Here is an 18,463-nt window from a genome sequence, read left to right on the forward strand (position 1 = left end):
AGGTACACATTTCATTGTCTTATCGTCATCATGTCATTCCTCAGGTATGTTCCCTAAAGTATCTCGGGGCAACTTATGACTCCTCTCTCTCTTGGCGGTCACATATAGATCAGGTTGCTGCGAAAGGGATTCGGGCGGTAGGCCTTCTGCGAAGGATGAGTAGCCCTCGCTGCGGTATGCGCAGACATGCTCTTCTGCTGATTTACAAAATGTATATCCGGCCAATCTTGGAATTCGGTTGCGTTTTGTTTTCAGGAGCAGCTGCATACAAACTGCGCCCACTTCTGCTCTTAGAGTGAGAAGCTCTGCGCCTGTGTTTGGGTCTCCCTAAATACGTGGCAAACAATGTTTTGTATCTGGAAGCGCGGGTGCCGTCTCTTACTGCAAGGTTTCGCCTTTTGACAGTACAAACGTTTTTTAAAGTTTTGCGACTCGGACCAGCATGCATCCGAGTTGATCTTCCTAGGGCAGCGAGCGGAGTTCTTGGGTGTCGGATGGTCTCGCCTTCAAACTCCCCAAATCTGTTTCGTTGAATCTTTGCTGGGCCCACTCAACGTGCGAATACCTGAAATTGTTCCGGTGCGGTCCATCTCTGCAAATGTGTCTATCATCTACGATGATATTTATCCACGTAATGCAAAATTACTGCCTTTCTCATGGGTAAATGGTATGTTGCAGGATTATTTGTCGACCTTCAGCTCACATGTTGCAATTGCGACTGATGGCTCGGTGTGTGCAGAAAAGGCAGGTGTAGGTATTTACTTTCAGTCCCTTGACTGGTTTTTCACTCCTATCTATCTGGCTGAGTTTCTAGCAGTGGTTCTCGCTCTGCGCAAGGTATCAATTTCTTTATCAGCAGTAATAATAATTACGGACTCGTTATCTTTATGCACTTCCCTCTTGGCGTCCACTGAATCGCAGCTCTTTCGGATTCTAAAATTCCTGATCCCTCCACACATCACATCAGTTCGATTTCTTTGGGTTCCTGGACACAGGGGTCTTCTATTAAATGAATCAGCTGATGCTTTAGCGAAGGCAGCCCTGAGTGGACCGATTGTTGACCCGCTTCCAACAACTGATTTCATCACGGCGGGACGCTCTTGACGGTACACTGTAATGAACGAACTGGGCGCATCAGCGCTTACTTCCTTGGACGACTTCCAGCACCTACTGTTCCCATGGAGAAGCTCAGTCTGGCGATCGCGCAATCTTGAAATTTCCTTCACGAGGCTTCGTTGCCGAGTGCCGCAACTAAATTTTCACCTATACAGGCCTGGTCTGGCGATCTCCCCATTGTGTCCGTATTGTGTGGAGCCGGAAACAATACAGCACTTTCTTCTTTTTTGCCCTCGCTACTCATCGATTAGGAGGCGACTATTAGAAGTTCCAATACAGAATCTCAGTTTGCGCCTGTCTTCTGTGGTTGTTCTGTCTCTTGGCGCTTCTATGCTTGGCCATACCAATGGGAATGTTTGCTCTGCCGTTCAAAATTATCTACAAGAATCAAAACGTCTACCTTCATGAGCTTTCGTCCTGCCCATCCCATTATCAGCTTCTGTATTTCGGTTTTTACAGCCACTTATAGTAATCGCTACCCCTTCTTTGCCTAAATTTTAGTTTGTATGACCCCCCCCTAACCTCCTGCAACTTCCTCGGCTACGAAAACTGTGCGATCCAAATTTTGGTAGGTCATCCCATGCTTGCCACATGCAACTGGTCATTTAAATAGTCACCGCCTGGTTATGGCCAATCCCCCTTGTGGCTATGTGCCATTGTGTGAGGACAACAACAACAACAGATAGAGTTATGTTGAGGCAGGCGACGCTCTGCAATGCACGGCGCGAGAGGTGGTGCAGCTTAACACAAGGCTGAAGATATCAACATCATCATCTGTGGCCGCAGCATAGCCGAATTTTTGAAGCTAATAATTAATAGTATCACATTGACTATTGATTGGATTGGAAAACATTTAATTCGTCAGAAAAGGCAGAATGCAGTCGATCTGTGCTAGGTGGCTATCAGTCCACGGCTGACAGCGACCTGGGTAGCCCATTCAATGAATATCCTCCTTTCAAGTTTAAAATGATTAGTAATATCGTAAAAAGATGATAGGTTGTCCTTCGAAAAACTCTCAGCAACGACAGCTTCCCCCGCTCGGCTGACGAATCCTCGAGCTGTTATGTGTGCCGCTTCGTTACTAGGGTTCCCCGTGTGAGCCGGGACCCATATCAATTCAATAATTCTAAGTCTTTGGTTTGACCCAATATGCTCATTGCTGCCTGAGAAATTCTGCCCCTTGAAATGGATTAGTTTTTATTATTGCTACTTAAGTTGTAGAGTGTTCGGACTTTCCAATATTTCTAGCCTGTTTTTAAGAGCAAGATTTCTCTCTTACACACACTGAGACTCCTGTTTTGTGAGGTCGATATTTCATCACTCGCTCTGGACTGATGCTTAAGAATTTATCGCAGGCGCTAAATTTCTCAAAGACCAGAAGTAGCGTTCCTCTTTGTGAGTGAACAGAAGTGTGAGAGTGAAAAACTTAATCAGCTCTCGAGAGTATTAGACGTCGAATCCAGTGGTGTGTGTCTCATCTGTGCTGCTGAACTCACACTGTGCGCAGGTTCGTCGGCCTGTGACGCTTAGAACTACGCCTAATACTATTTGCCGGTGCACCCCAACACTCCGTCTGCCGAGTTTCGTTGTGGTGAATTGCGGAGTCACTCCCGTGCACTGTGCTCCTGTGTAATAAGTTATCGCCCGGTATTATTAAAGTTTACCGAGTTCCACAAATTTCTTATGACACCAATTCAAAACATCAGTCTTTATTGTTCAATACAAGTGTTCTAACAAAGAACTCGCTTTTGCGGCTGAGCAATGCGTATGAATGTCGACAAATTGCGTTTAATGTTATAAATGAGAAGATATTAAAGAAAAAACTTTACCACGACAGCCATAGTATTCCATCTTCTGAATAAGGATGCGATGGTTGATGAGGTCGAAAGCTTTCGGAAAATCTAAAAAAGATGACTAACACCGTATCTTTATTTCCAAAGTTTTGTAATATCAGTGTAATAAAGTGTAGACATGTGGTTCTCATTTGGGAACATGCTCCATGAATCTATTGGTCAAAGTAGTTAAAGATCGGATGCCATAGGGCATAGTCCATTTCACTGTGCGAAGCATGTAGCTTGCCATATGCCATACAGCCTTTAGCGAAATGATTCAAAAGCTCCCCTGCATACTGCGTTTCCCTTTTGGTGCCATTAGGCATCGAAAGAGTGGTAACACCGACATATGTAAAGCTATAATATTTTGATACATCAATGACGGAAGAACTGGTGACAGCAGCATAGGCCCCGCAAATGGCAAGAAGAAACCTGTGGGCTTCCGCCAACCCAGAGTGAGACTACGCTGCCTTCGTTTAAATTGACAAAGAACAAACTTTACTACGTCCTTGACATTTCCCTCTGAGAGTTCCATGCGGATTTCGCTCCAAGCTTTAAAGCTTCGGGCCACAGGAGCACAACACAATCAATTTGTGCCCCACACCTAGGCAAACGGGGTGCATGTCATCTAACGGGACATCCCTCACAATGTCTATACGGCTGTCCCTCTACAATACTGCGACCAGTATGACACTGCCCCTGCGCCTCAAGTGGTGCTGGACGACTGCCGAACATGGGCTGATCAGTGGCTTCTGGTAGGCAGCCGACTAGATCGGCAAAACAAGCTCGGCAACTGATGAGGCCGCGAGCATATGCCAGGCTGATTGGCTCAAGCTGGCATCAAAGGTAGGGCCAGCCGTCAGCTTTGACGTAAAGCCAGCTCTCCCTCAAAAACCAGATGACCCGATGTGGATCCTACCTGCACCGCCGGGCTACATTTACCACGGAACCTAAACACTGCGCTTTGGTATTATTCAGCACTTTTGGCGACACATTAAGTTCTTTAAGACGTTTAATATCGGAGTTAAAAAAAACAATAATTTGGCAGCGTCATTATCAAGCTCTTGTGGCTCGAAGCGACCATCGCAGAGTTTTGCTGGTTATGGCAGGAGTTTAGATGCAGAAAGGCAACCATGCGTCCTCCTGCCGTAAAAGGGCGCTCGCTTCAACATGTGCTGCTTTTACGATTTCCTTTGAGAATTAGGCGCCAGCGTGCTGCAAGGTGATTCTTTACTTGAAAATTAATTTCTTCTGTGTACCTGAGCTGTAAATGAGCTTGTGAAATATATTATGTATTATTGTTGTGTATATTGTTAACGATTTTAGCAGCGCTCTGGTACGATTCAACAAAGGACGATCGCCCGTGAACGCCTGAGCGTGTGTTACTTTTTTTAGGGCGTGCTTGCTTTATTAAGGCGCAATATCTTTTCGAACGGGAGCAGCGCTGACATGCTACATGTCCCCGCTTTAAGACGGTGGTGATTGTACACTCAAATTCAGCCGCGCCAGCATGCCATCATCAGAATATACTTTCTTTGGGCGAAGAGCAGCTGTTTCTTTTATGACTGCGTCAGCCGCATCTGTGACATTGGACGATGCAGCGTTGCGCACAAAATCATGGATGTGCTCTTCATTGCTTAGGTGCTTGGACAGGCAGGCGCCGTTCTGTAGTTTTTGCTATCGTTCTGCAGCTGTGACCCGCCGCAGTGGCTCAGTGGTTAGGGCGCTCGACTACTGATCCGGAGTTCCCGGGTTCGAACCCGACCGCGGCGGCTGCGTTTTTATGGAGGAAAAACGCTAAGGCGCCCGTGGGCTGTGCGATGTCAGTGCACGTTAAAGATCCCCAGGTGGTCGAAATTATTCCGGAGCCCTCCACTACGGCACCTCCTTCTTCCTTTCTTCTTTCACTCCCTTCCTTATCCCTTCCCTTACGGCGCGGTTCAGGTGTCCAACGATATATGAGACAGATACTGCGCCATTTCCTTTCCCCCAAAAAAACCAATTATTATTATTCTGCAGCTGTGCGGCAGCATTGAGGTTTCGTATGCCGTGCTATCCAATGCCGTTCTATTTCGGGCTCATCACATCTGAGTGTGAAAAGCCCTTTGTGCGCAACTTTAACTGCGAAGTGATTTAAACCATAGGCAGCTCTTCACCACTGTCTGCATTAGCGAGTACTGAATTGAGGCTCCGTTCTTGCTAAGCGGTCGTAGAGAACCGCTTAAAGGACAGAGTTTGCTATCGCTGTCTCTGTGCTGTTCAGCCCGGTGTGCTTGCGGGGTGCCAAATCTAGCTGACTGAAGGAACTGCATTAAGCTTTTTCTATTCTGTATGAAGGCAAAATGCTCAGGAAAATTTGCGCGTGCTAGACTTATAAAAAGCTCCCTTGATAACGCTTTCTCTAATAGATTTCACGAAAACCGTGCGGTCTTATGCAAGGTTAAACCGGCATGAGTTGGTTGCTCACCGTGTAGAGCAGGCCTTTAGCACATGGGAACCATTTGCGTCTGACTTGAACCGCTGCTATCATATTGTGGGCTGCCAGCTCATGGTGTCCGGCTTCTGTCCCACTCGTTACTGCTGTGTGCATTGTTCCACATTTTAGTACTTTGTCAGCTGTTACATTATTTGCTTACCACCGCACTGCATGGGATTAGAAGAAAAAACTGCCTTAGATGCTTCCGACATGCATTACTGTGGATCCGCTAGGTTTGTCTCGACTGCTGGACTTTACAACTTTTACATAGTTGTTTTCTTACCTATAGGCAACTATGTAGATTTGCCATGAAAATAATTTATTTCCAACGTTCGCCACAAATGTGCATGTCCACGTGTTGGGGTGACTCAGTTGCGCCTTCCTTTTCCATTGTTTGCAATATGGTATGCGAAAAACATGTTGGCGAAAGTAGTGCAATTCAGGTTCTTGAATGAGCTCAGCAGATGTATTTAAACTTAACTGACACCTGCGCAAGTACTGCCTATAAAGCCAATTTGAATTGGTTGTATAAATGGAGGGTGGTTAAAAAGGAAATAAGTTTTTTACCGGACGTTTAGTTATTGCAACTAGAAAACTTCTTAATTTTGATTTCCACTGCATTTTCCTTAGGGCAATGTGTGGAGGATACCATCCTGTGTTAGCGTATTTAGCGTTATAATGTAATCCTACTGTGCACAAAGAGCACCTAACAACCACATCCGACGTTTGACAACAGCAGTCTGTGTCATCACTTTCTAAGATCAGGTTTGAACAGTGGAGCCATCTTCAGTCATGCCATGGTATAGCTTAGAGTAATATAAAAACTATCTAAAACTTATATCGGAATTTGGAGGGCCTATGATTCACCATGCACTTGTATTTCCGTTCTTCAAGAATTATTCTTCGGCATGGTGTCTAGTCTAATGGTAATTTTCAAGGGAAATGAGCTTACTATTCCGGTTGCTTGCAGTGCAACCAGTGTTCATGTCACTCTGAGTGCTGCTTGCGCAACATTACTGTCATGTGTAAGCAGCAACATAGTGCTGTCATGTAAGCATTTTCGATTATTTTGTGAGCATCTGTGGCTGCAACAAAGTGTTCGTGGTGTCGTTCTCTTAAGCCAAAAAATTATTTAAATTTATCAAGTAGGAGTTGAGCACATGGGTCAAGGCTCAATAATTATGGAAATTAAGATTTAATTTAGGACTTAAGTGTTGAAATTCTTCATCACCGTAGAATAGTTTGTTTTGGTGGCGTTACTACCCTTGATCAAAATCCATGCAGCTTGAAAGCTGCGATACTGGCTGCCACTAATACCTGGGAAACTTATTTCAGTAATGACCAAAAAACTCGACAATGACCAAGGTACTCAACTTATTAGCGCACTAATCGCAACAAAAGTATAGTCATTTACATGTTGCTTATCTAGGTCAATGGCAGGCTAGGCCGTGCAGCCTGCGACTTACCTCAGGGTTCACAAATCTAATAATTTGTTTAAAACAGAATTTATAATTTCATAATTCATATTGTGTTTAAAACAGAATTTAAACAAATTATGCACAAACTTTTTCTGCAACTGATCACTTCTCGTGAGTAATGCTTCCCCTCTATAAAGCGTCCCATTAGACTTAATTTTATATTGCCGTGGATCTTTCCGTTGTTTTCTCCCTGGCACTTAAAGCCCGTCAGAGCGCGGCTTTATCATTATGATTTGTGACGCCAGATGCGACCAGACTTATCTCCATTGATCGTGGCCAGGTGCAAATGCTTCCATACTTTCCGAGGATTGTTGTCTTGGCTTTTGGTTATTTATCTCAAAGGTTTCCAGGCTCCTTTAAATTGACCGCGGACAAGAAATGCAAGCATTCAGTCCGATGACCGCCGAGCACGCTTGTGGTATCGCCGTCGTCGAGTCATTCAGTTCTTAGCGGGTGCAAGTGAGCCTCTTATACAGGTTCTTTTGGAAGCTTTTTCTTTGTTTTCCTGACTGCTGGAATGTCCTAACCACATCGTGACAATTTGCATCAACCTTTGGACATTGAAAAATAAAAATAATAAAAACTTATGTATATGAGCGCTAAATAACTAGCAAAATAAGCTTGATGTCTTGACGCCCCCCCCCCCCCAATCAAAAATCATTTCCGGCTTCTCTGGCAGACTTAACATATTACCTTCCCTTCATTGTCAAGACAAGCTGTCATCGGGCGTGATCACATTCGGGGGCCTTGTCTACGGCTTCGTCTTCTGGTCTAATGTTTGACTTCTTGCTTTGCATTTGAGGAAAGGAGACGGACAGTGAACGTGACAAAAAGGTTATTTATTCAGTAGAGAACGCTACATCTCACTACACCGTTGACGCATCTTACGCTACTGCTTTACATGGTCGGCCTCGACGTGGCTTCAATCCTTCCTGCAGTAGTGCAAGTCCTGTAGGCTGCTGCGGTCTCGACGTTGACGCATCTTGCGTTACTGCTTTACGTGGTCGACCTCGGCCCCGCTTCTCTCCTCCTTGACGAGGCGTACCCTCCGTTGTGTTCCTCGGTCGTACCTTTGGCGCACTTCCGTCTGCCCTTAAGCGTGGCCGTCCTCGGCCCCGCTTGAATACTTCTTTACCTTCCGTCGTGGCCACCGGCTTGCATGTGTGGCGGCTGAGCTTGGTGACGTCCTCGGCACCGAACCCGCACCGTGGGCAGTGCAACGGGTACTGGCGGGAGTGTATGACCTGCTCGTGCCTCCTTGCATGGACGCGTTGCCTGAACCTCTTGCCACACTGGCTGCACTCGTAGGGCTTATCACCACTGTGGATCCTCATGTGAACCTTGAGATTGGCCGGCTGGGAGAACCTCTTCTGACACACATGGCACAAGGAGTTTCGCTTGTCAACGTGGGCATGCTCGTGCCTGGCGATATCAGCCCTGCATACATGAAGGGTAAGGATAAGCAGAATTACCACACGACTACAAATTTCTGCTCCCGATGCCTCCGTTAGTAGGCACCTTTAGCATATGTTGTACCATGTTAACCTTAGCGGTACCGTACCGTAGTACTGGGAGCCCGCGCACACAATGCACGTTCGCATATCGCACTGACGGCGCCAGATGGCACAAGGTACCCGGCAGCTGCGCTTGTGCGTGCAGCATCACGACTAAACAGCGCGTGATGAACAGCGGTGGCGGGCTCCCGGTGATTCAGTAACAGTTACAACCGGTACACAGCAGGCGAAAGGTGTCTACTTTTATGTGCACAACCCCAAAGGTTATTATTTCGCCAATGGCGTTCACACCTTCGATCTATATAGCTGCCGCAGGTGTCAGGCGAATCTTTGCCTGTTTGTGACTCAGTTCTTCCCAATGAGCGAACTTCTCCTGTTGAGGTTTAGTTCTTATGTCCTCGCTAAGGGAACCTCGGTAGACACGTACTTCAGTTGTAATGGGAGCGACTCAGCAATAATGCTAATCAGGCTTATTGGGGAGTATCTGAGGCACCACTGCTCAGTTAAGCTCTGCAAGTACCGAAACACACACGCGCAATGTCGAACTAAATTCTTTAGCGCCCAACAAAGGTCAGCGCTTATGATCGGCTGGCCACGAGACGACCAGATTTTGCGGGCGGCTCGTACACTTGTGCCACTCCTCAAAAGTGGCCGCTGCGAAAAGCACCAGGTGGGCCGTTTCGCACCCGAAGGATTCACTCCATTCTAACACCGAAAAAGTGGCTTCAAACTACAAATTTCTATACAGCGGAGGCAGCAAATAATGGCCGTGGATATAACGAACACTCGCTTATTACGAATGAAGGTGGCGCTACCGTAAAATTGTGTATAAGAGGAATGGCACCGCGTCTCAGACATAACGCAACTCGGTTAGGACGAACAAGGAGGCGCCTTGAACTCCACCTCGCTGTCTAAAAACTCGCGCTTCCCGTGACCGTGGATGGCTAACAGTGCCACGCAGCTCTGGTGACATCGCTCTGAACAGAAATTACAGGCCCAAAAAACAACAACAAAAGGCAGCATTAAAACTACGAAAACTCGCCGGCGATGTGCGCGCAGACGGGGTAAGGCATACAACGCTCATAACTGCGTAAGGTTGTGCCGGCGGGGGAAAGCCTCTAAAGTGCATGTGAGATTAGAGCGGGCTAGGAGATCATCCAAAGGTAGCAATTAGAGATGTTTGAATAGCTGTCACGTGGCATGCCTGGCTTGCCCAGCGGATCACGTGGCAAGCGTGACCAGCCCAATCTGCTCTCCACAATCTGCGCTGCCACCGTGAGTAGACAAAGCCCAGGCAGGCTGTCCAGTTGATACGTTCTGCGCGTACTTGCGCTAGCTTCACCGCCGCATGATCCAGGCATGGCAGACGACGGTGACGCACGTGGGCTTTGTGGCAACGTGTCGTTATTGCGCAGCTGGCCGGCACTGGTAACTTCTTTAATGCCTGCATCACTGAGCCACGAACTGATGAAGCATTCTACGCAAAGTACGAGCACTCCCAGACTGCTGGGAACATTATGAAGACGACGACAAGGAGGCGTACCTATTGCCACCTGCCTTTAACGCTTCAACCTTAATTAGTTATGTCGCATCCCTAAAGCAGATTGTTGGCGGCAATGTTCTTGGTGGGGAGCACATGACCACCGTGGACAGCTGAAAATGCACTTTGATAGAGCTTGCTTTCAAGTATCAGTCGCGCACAACTCACAAACTCACTTTTTAAAAATAAAACTGTTTTTTTTTGTGATTCTAAAATTTGGGTGTATTATTAGGAGTTAACTTACTACGAACTTCCGAAACAACGAATGCAACCTGTGCGACCGCCAGGATAGTTTGGACTGTAATTCTTACCTTGCTGGAAAAAGGCGGGCACTGTTTCTTGATAGAAAATGAACACAAAGCGCGCAAAAAAGTGCGAAGGGACACTTTCGAGTGAACTACTGCTACAAGTGATGCTGATGACTGCGTTGTGCTCGGTCCCAAAATCGTGGCATTCAAGCATTGAATGTGTATTTGCATGGCGACTTCACGATTTGTGCTTCTTAAGGTAATTACGGCTTGAAAAGGTCGCTCGTCAGCAGAAAGGACATCTCTCCAGTTAACTAGCCACGATGGAGGAAAGCAAGAAATGGCACCATAAAACGGTTTAAGGCCTACTTGCGACTGCTCGTGTAGGTGCAGTACGTGCAACGGCGGATTCCATGCGTGTTACGCCAGTGTTTCCGCCGGGTATGCATTTCCAAGTTGTACTGCGTAGTGAAGAGGTCACCGCACTTCTCACAGGCGAGGAACAGGCTGTGCAAGGGAACGATGTTGACGTCCTCTGAAAAAGAACCGAACAGTGGGAGGACCGAATGAGCACATGTAAAGAACTGCCTAGAGAATTCAGTGTGCTTAATGTGTACCGTGGCAGAGAGGAAAAGGCCAGCAGTAGTACTTTTTCGCATCAGTTCCTTAGTGTCAATTCTGTGCATGGTAGTCCCCTTAATACAGTAACAGAATAGTACATCATTAACCTGAATAGTATAGATACTAAACTCGCTCTCATATCAATTATTCAAAAACTAGAACGGCTGATGCCTCTGGCAGAAAAAATTTAAAGTATGAGAGAGAGCCTTAACTTCATATCTACGAAGATCGATGAATTTGAGCAAAATTTCAGCCATCAAGAGGCTGACATTAAAGAACTAAAAAGAGGATGACTGAGTTTGAAGAAAAAGATGGCCTGAAACACGTAGCCCAAGCCCAGTTGGAAAAGGACATACATGATCTCGAATTCAGGAGCAGGGAGCTCAACTTTGAAGTAGATGGAATAAAAGAAGCACAAGATCGGGGCCTGAAAGCTATATTAAATAACGTGGCTGATAAAATTCGAGTGCCTCATTTGACGAAACAGGAAATTGCACACGTTCATCGACTGTCAGTCAAACGTGATAAGGCACCAGGCATCATTGTCCGTTTCAGGAGGTAAGCGATAAGAGAAAACTGGATTAAATTAAGAAAAACCTTGAGGAAAGTGATCCACCAATATTTTGCAAGAAAATTTAATACGCCGCAACAGAGAACATCTTCAAGCAACGTAAGACTGCGCAAAAGATAAAGGCTATAAGTTTAATTTGTATGTCAACGGAAAGGTTTTCAGTAGGAAAAGTGAGGGAATGAGTGCCATTCATGTGAGGGGAAATGGCGATTTCGATCAGGTATAGCATTTTTGATCCTATCTTTCGTGTTTTCTACTTGAAACATAACCAAAATGCAGGACAAGAGTTATTATTTGCCCAGCGACCTGAACCACACTGCTTCGTATCTTCCGCCGACATCACTTAAAGCTGTTAACATGAATGGAGGCTGTGTAAAAAACAAGGCAATGTCTTTTGAGGAATTCTTTGGTGAATTTTCGGTTCCTTTTCCCCAGATCATGCTCAGTGAAACATGGAGCACAAATGATTTTGACCTTTTTAGGATGACCAAATATACAACTTACTACTTCAACCGTTCTCGTATCCGTGGGGGTGAAGTAGCCTTATTGGTGTCTAATGACATTGAATGCAACAAACTGGACTCGTATAGTCTACTTACTGATGATTTTGAGGTCCCATCTGTCTCTATCGACGGGTTCCTGTTTTTGGTTTGCTATCGTCCTCCGAACGGGAAAGGTGGTTATATTTTTGGAATTGTACGACTGCATTTTTTCTTTTGAACAGATGGCAAATACACTCTAATAGCTGAAGGGGATTTTAATATTGATATGCTGAGGGGCAATTCTTTGGTTAAACACTTTGACTTTGTCTTGGCTTCGAACGGCTTCATTAACCTTGTAACCACTCCAACTAGGATTACACAAGAAACCGAGCCCCTTCTCGATCTGCTCATTACTAACTCTTCTCAACCAATATCTGACTCAGGTGTAATATCATGTGCACTCAGTGACCATCTTCCAATCTTTGTATGTATGTGTAGGACTGGACCTGTGAAGTGCCGAAAAGAAAAAGCCACGTATCAATATATAACCAATCCAACGCTCAATTTACTTTATTGTTCACTGGCACAAGTTAAGTAGGTTAGCACTGATGCTACCAGTGACGTAAATGAGGCTTACAATAAGTTTATTTAAATCATTACGCAACTTTACCATTCTTGCTTCCCATTAAAAGTACCCGAAAAAAAACACTTAAAACTCGCTATCCGTGGATAGCATCTGAGTTACACCATGAAATTAAACTGAAAGAAAAGCTCTACGTGATCTTTTTACACACACATCGAGCAGATGACCTAAGTAAGTTTAAGAAATACAGGAATAGGTTAATAAAAAAGCTACGTCTTGCATGCGCAGAATAGTACACGACATTTCTCGAAGTTAAAAATGGTTGCCAGCATATGCTGTGGTCAAGAGTAAATTGCTTAGTAAGGCGCGAGCAACCGCACCCTGCCCCATTGACATTAAGGCTTGATGATAAAGACATATCTGGAATAGAGCTAGGAGATGCCTTTAACAACTTTTTAAAACCTGTTCGCATACCAACTTATCACATGAATCCATTAGCTACGTTAGTTCCTACAAAAATAATACAATATTTTTGAACCCGGTTACGGCAGAAGATGTTATATCAGTCATAAAGAAGCTTAATAACAGCCATGCCTGTGGCATTGATGGCATTCAAGTCACGCCCGTGAAGCATGTTGTAGCAGTTATTGCCCCTGTTCTTGGGAATATATTTAATTTATGCTTTACTTCCGGTATATTTCCTGACAAAATGCCAATAGCCAAAGTAATGGTTGTGTATGAGAAAGGTTCCCTTAACGATTTTGGAAATAATAGACCAGTATCTATACTCCCTATCTTTTCAAAGGCTCTAGAAAAAGTCCTGGATACAAGGTTGTCTCATTTCATTATCAAGCGTAACCTTTGGTCACCAAATCATTTTATATTTTGTAAAAATAAATCAAACAAATTAGCGCTACTTGAGCAAAAGGAATATATACTAACTTGTTTTAAAAGAAGGCCTTTGTTATTGGTGTTTTCGTAGACTTTTCGAAGGCATTTCATCTAGTAAACCACTGTATACTCCTAAAAAACTTAGTGTGTTATGGTTTTCGAGGACAGACCCAGATGCTTCTGAAATCATACCACACAGAAAACAAGGTGTATGCATAGACAGAATGAAATCTGAAGCAAAATGTATTACTTCGGGTGTCCCACAAGGCAACATATTGGGACCAGTTCTCTTTAATATGCATCTAAGTGATATCTCTAACATTAACTCTGCTGCTAAATTTATTATCTACGCTAATGAAACAAGCATATTTTTTACTGGAAATGTTCTTGATCTCCTTGTTTAGGAATGCAATGGCACTATGATTGAATTAAAAAATGGCCTGAATACAAATGTATGGATATTAATGACAAGAAAACATAAGCTGTTATTTTTCGTCCCAAAAATAAAGTGCTTCCTTCTTTCATAGAGAGTAAACTAAGCTCGCGGTGCATAGATTTGGTTGAAAAATTTAAATGTCTAGGAGTAGTTTTTTCTTCCAAAATCACTTGGGGTCACCACGTGGACGATATAGCAACGAAGCTGGCTCAACTGACTGGGGTCATAAGTCGGCTTAGATATGTTATTCCAAGAATAATAAAGTTACTCCTCTATAATTTTAATTTCTACTCCTATTTAAACTACTGCCACTTTGTGTGGGGAACATCCACGGATAGCTGCCTTCAATGTATCTATATTCTACAGAAAAAGTGCCTTTGTCTTATTTACTATGTCCCCTGGGACTCGCCAAGCGCGGATCTTTTTCTACAAAGTGGCGTGGTAAAAATGCACAACTTGTATAAATATCGTCTAAGTATTCGATTTAAACTTGAAACACGTAGGAATGAAACTACATATGCAACCTTGCTAAATTGCATGCCCGAGAAACCAGCTAAACGACAAGGTATGTGAAGACTTGGGTAGTGCCGACTCCTCGCATAAATTCGAGTAAGAGAATGCCTGCAATCCACTCATCTCTCCCTGTTAAATACATACGCGTATAAAAATGTTGACCTCTTTAGTTCGTCAAAAAAATCTTTTGGTGCTATGTACGCTGAAATTTAGGATATGTTTATTCTTTTTCTTTGGTATTAATCATTGTTTATCAAGTGTGAAAGTCGATTCAATATTGTATAATGCTGTTTCACTTTATTTTGTAGTTTCATTATTGTATACCTGTTAATATGCTGACAAATTCCCTTTGTTTTATAAGACTTACTCTCAAGTCGCTGCTAAGCGAAAGGGTGCAGCGGCTTTTCTGTGCCTCCACTGTCTGTTCCATTTCAAGGAAGAAATGAATTAGATTTGATTTGATCTATTAAATATTTTGCCTATTCGCAAAACAAAGGCAGCGCTATGGTACTAACCCGCACAGATACGTCAGTTGGTAATATATACATTACATATAAAAAGGCAGTGCCTTTTCTAGAAGCTCTATCGACCAGCTTTGCATCGGTACACGTGCATAAAATTCAGAGCTCCTTTTCATGCGCTAAGGATATATACATAAAACGCAAGCACCCATCCCCTTTTATCCACAGTTTAATCTCCCTGTGATTAATGCAATGTGTCGGTGTTCCTTCACCTTTCGCCCATATGCCCTTACATAAAAATGTCTGTCGTCCCTGCTGACATTCAAAGTCTTCATAATCAGGCATAATCAAATTAGCTTAGACTCTAAGAGGGAAACGACAAAGCTAGTGAAGAGGAAGTTCATTACGAGTTAGCAGTAAGAGGGAAAATAGAAGAATTCAGGATATCGCTGCCCAACCGATATTCAGCTTTAACAGATGAAGACGATGTTGGTGTACATCCATTGAGCGATAATCTGACAGGTGTCATTACGGAGTGCGCAGTAGAAGTAGGCAGTAGGACGGTTCGACAGGTTACTGGCAAGCTATCTCAGGAGACAAAAGATGTGATTAAGAAATGCCAAACCATGAGAGGCCTAACCCTACAGACAGAATAGAACTAACAGAGCCATCGAAGTTAATAAACAAGTGCAAGGTAGCCGACATAACGAAGTTTAATATAGAGACGATCTTTAATGTTGTAAAAAACAGTGGTAAAAGGAAACTATAATCATGGGTAAAAACCAGATGTGTGCATTAGGAGACAAGGAGGGCAATGACATTAGGAATATGGATAAGATAGTTGAAGTAGATGAAGAGTCCTATACAAATCTATGCAGTAGCCATAGTAACCAGAATAGTGATGAGAGAGACAGTTGCTCGCACCAATGCGTCATCCCACCAGTAATGAAAGAGGAAGTAAACTAAGTCTTAGGAGCAATGGAAAGTGGAAAAGCAGTTGGGGAGGATCAGGTAACAGCAGATCGGTTGAAGGACGGAGGGGAGATCGAGCTAGAAAAAAAGTCCACCCTGTACACACATTGCCTTCTGACCTCAACCGCAATAGAAGCTTGGAAGAACGCAAACATTATCTTAATTCATAAGAAAGGAGACGCCATGCACTTGAAAAATTACAGGCTGATCAGCTTACTCTCCGTTGCCTGCAACATATTTACTATGGTAATCGCTAATAGAGCCAGGGCATCATTAGACTTCAATCAACCAAATGATCAGGCAGTTTTACCTAAAGAATACGCTAAAACAGATCACATTCTCACTATCAATCAGGTGAAAGAAAAATGTGCAGAATACAACAAACCCCTATACATAGCCTTCATTAATTACGAGAAAGAATTTGGCTCAGTGGAAATCTCATCAGCCATACAGGCATTGCAGAATCTAGGTATAAGAGAGCCTTTTATCGACATACTGGAAGCTATATATAGCAAAATGCCATTCCTCTGGGACAGTTGGTATGAATACATCTTTGGGCCAGCGTGAACTCTGGGACGCAACAACGTAGAATGACACATTGAAACAGGGAACACCATCGCTACCATAGTCATCCATAAAGCAAGCAAGAAAATTCCAATAAGGAAGGGTGCCAGGCAAGGAGACGCAATCTCGCCAAATCTATTCCCCGCCTGTTTGCAGGAGGTATTCCAAGGCAGGAATTGGGAACTCTTGGGGAGAAGAGTTCATAGAGAATACCCAAATAATCCGCGATTCCCTGATGACCTTGCCTTGCTGAGTCCTTCGGGAGGTGAACTGCAAATCATCATCAATGAGTTAGACAGGCGGAGCAGAATGGTGGGTATAAAAATTAACATGCAGAAAACCAAAGTAATGTTCAAAAGCCTAACAACCTAGCAGGAAAACAGCAGTTCACCATTGGCAGCAAGGTGCTGGAAGTTGTAAAAGAATACGTCCACATTAGACAACTAGTGACAGCTGATCCGGATCATGAGAGGGAAATAACTAGGATATGAATGGAGTGGAGCGCATATGGCAGGTTCTCTCATATCGTGGATGGCAGTTTACCGATATCCCTGAAGAGAAAAGTGCACAACAGCTGTATCTTAGCGGTACTCACCTACGGGACACAAACCTGGAAGCTAACGAAAAGTATTCAGGTTAAGATAAGGACAGCACAGCGATCCATGAAAAAAAATGAGAGGTGTAACATTGAGACCGAAAGCGGGTAGAGTGAGTGAGGGGACAAACACGCGTTGATGACATCCTAGTTGAAATCAAGAGGAAGAATTGGGCTTGGGCAGGGCATAAAATGCGAAGGCGAGATAACTGCCGGTCCTTAAGGATAACGGAGTGGATTCCACAGGAAGGCAAGCGTAGCAGTGGACGGCAGAAGGTTATGCGGGCAGGTGTGATTAAGAAGTTTGCAGGAACAGGATAAGCGCAGCTGGCAAAGGATATGGATAATTGGAGAGACATGGCACAGGCCTTTGCCCTGCAGTGGGTGTAGTCAGGCTGGTGATGATGATGATAAATCAGGCATGGTCGTAGCTTGCATACGCTATCAACCGATTATAATCTACCAGCTAATGAGTGCAGGATAAGCTTCTGCTCACCTTCTTTCAATGCCCCTCGTCCTCTTGGGTTCCCCAGCAAACTTTTGGCGAACGACGTTGAATATCCAACGAGCAGTTCTTCGCCGGGGCCGACGTTTCTTAGTGTGCGGTAGTAGATGTCTCCGTTGAAGAGCAAGGCCACGAGGTTTTGTCTGCGCTTGCTGGGAGAGTAGTTCACGTTGTTCATCCAGTGGTCGCGCTCTTGTTGGCGGCCGTCTACCACGAAGAACTTTACACATCGGTGCACCTGCGCAACGAAACGGTTTCACCGTCTGAACGCTCAAGTCAAACTTTTTCGCTACCGTACTCACGTGAAACAACAGACGCAAAAAAACGTGGCGTAAATTTTAAGTGTCCGGAACGGGCCAGCATTTCGTGTTCTAATCTGATACCTCGGTCACATGGGCATATCGAAGGCCCTCGAACCGACCAGTCTCTCCACTCCAAGGCCACAGCGCTGTTGCATGGACGGTTTCTGTAGCCATCGAGACACGGTAAGCGTACCGTGTACCCTGTTGCCATTACCGAAGTACCAGAAGCCCGCCCACTGCCTGCGAGTACGTGCTGATTGGCTTGGATGCTACAGCATGTGCGCAGGCTGCTGGGCACCTGGCGCCATTTGGCGCCGTCAGGGTGATTTTGCATGTGCATTGGCTGCTTGCCGGCTCCCGGTACGAGTCAACAGAGCAGCATGGAACACTGGAGATTTCGAGGGCCTTCCATCAATGGCTGTAGTCAGTCTCGGACGCGATCGCTCGCAGCAACGCGTAGGAAAATAAAACCAGGGCAGTATATTTTTGAAAATATTGAACTGAAAAATATTGCATCTAATTTGATGATGATGGTAAATTTTTTTATGGCGCATAGGCTTCTGAGGCCAATGAGCGCCATGCGACAAGGTATTTTTGTCTGCTGACAACTTATTATGCAGGAAAAAAAGGACAGCCCGGGATACCAACACTGCGGCGCGCATAGTGCCAGTGTCAGCGATATAAACCAACCAGCTTCCTTTATAGTCCATGAATGGTATTGAATTCAGCTTGTCCAAGATATTGGAGTTCATTTAAAGAATAA

General features: G+C 44.6%; 1 protein-coding gene across 1 annotated transcript in view; it reads right to left on the reverse strand.

Moving 5' to 3' along the window:
• The window catches only part of LOC144108521 (uncharacterized), a 65,510-nt gene extending 47,599 nt beyond the window's left edge, over nucleotides 1-17,911 (reverse strand). The window contains exons 1-4 of the mRNA XM_077641737.1: nucleotides 17,894-17,911; nucleotides 17,390-17,636; nucleotides 10,574-10,739; nucleotides 8,109-8,339 (exon numbers count right to left, since the gene is read on the reverse strand). Of these exons, the coding sequence (XP_077497863.1) occupies nucleotides 8,109-8,339; nucleotides 10,574-10,739; nucleotides 17,390-17,636; nucleotides 17,894-17,911 (662 nt within the window). The remainder of the gene's footprint in view (nucleotides 1-8,108; nucleotides 8,340-10,573; nucleotides 10,740-17,389; nucleotides 17,637-17,893) is intronic.
• Nucleotides 17,912-18,463: the final 552 nt, after the last annotated feature.

This window comes from Amblyomma americanum, chromosome 10, assembly GCF_052857255.1.
Source record: "Amblyomma americanum isolate KBUSLIRL-KWMA chromosome 10, ASM5285725v1, whole genome shotgun sequence".
Classification (NCBI taxonomy): Eukaryota; Metazoa; Arthropoda; class Arachnida; order Ixodida; family Ixodidae; genus Amblyomma; species Amblyomma americanum.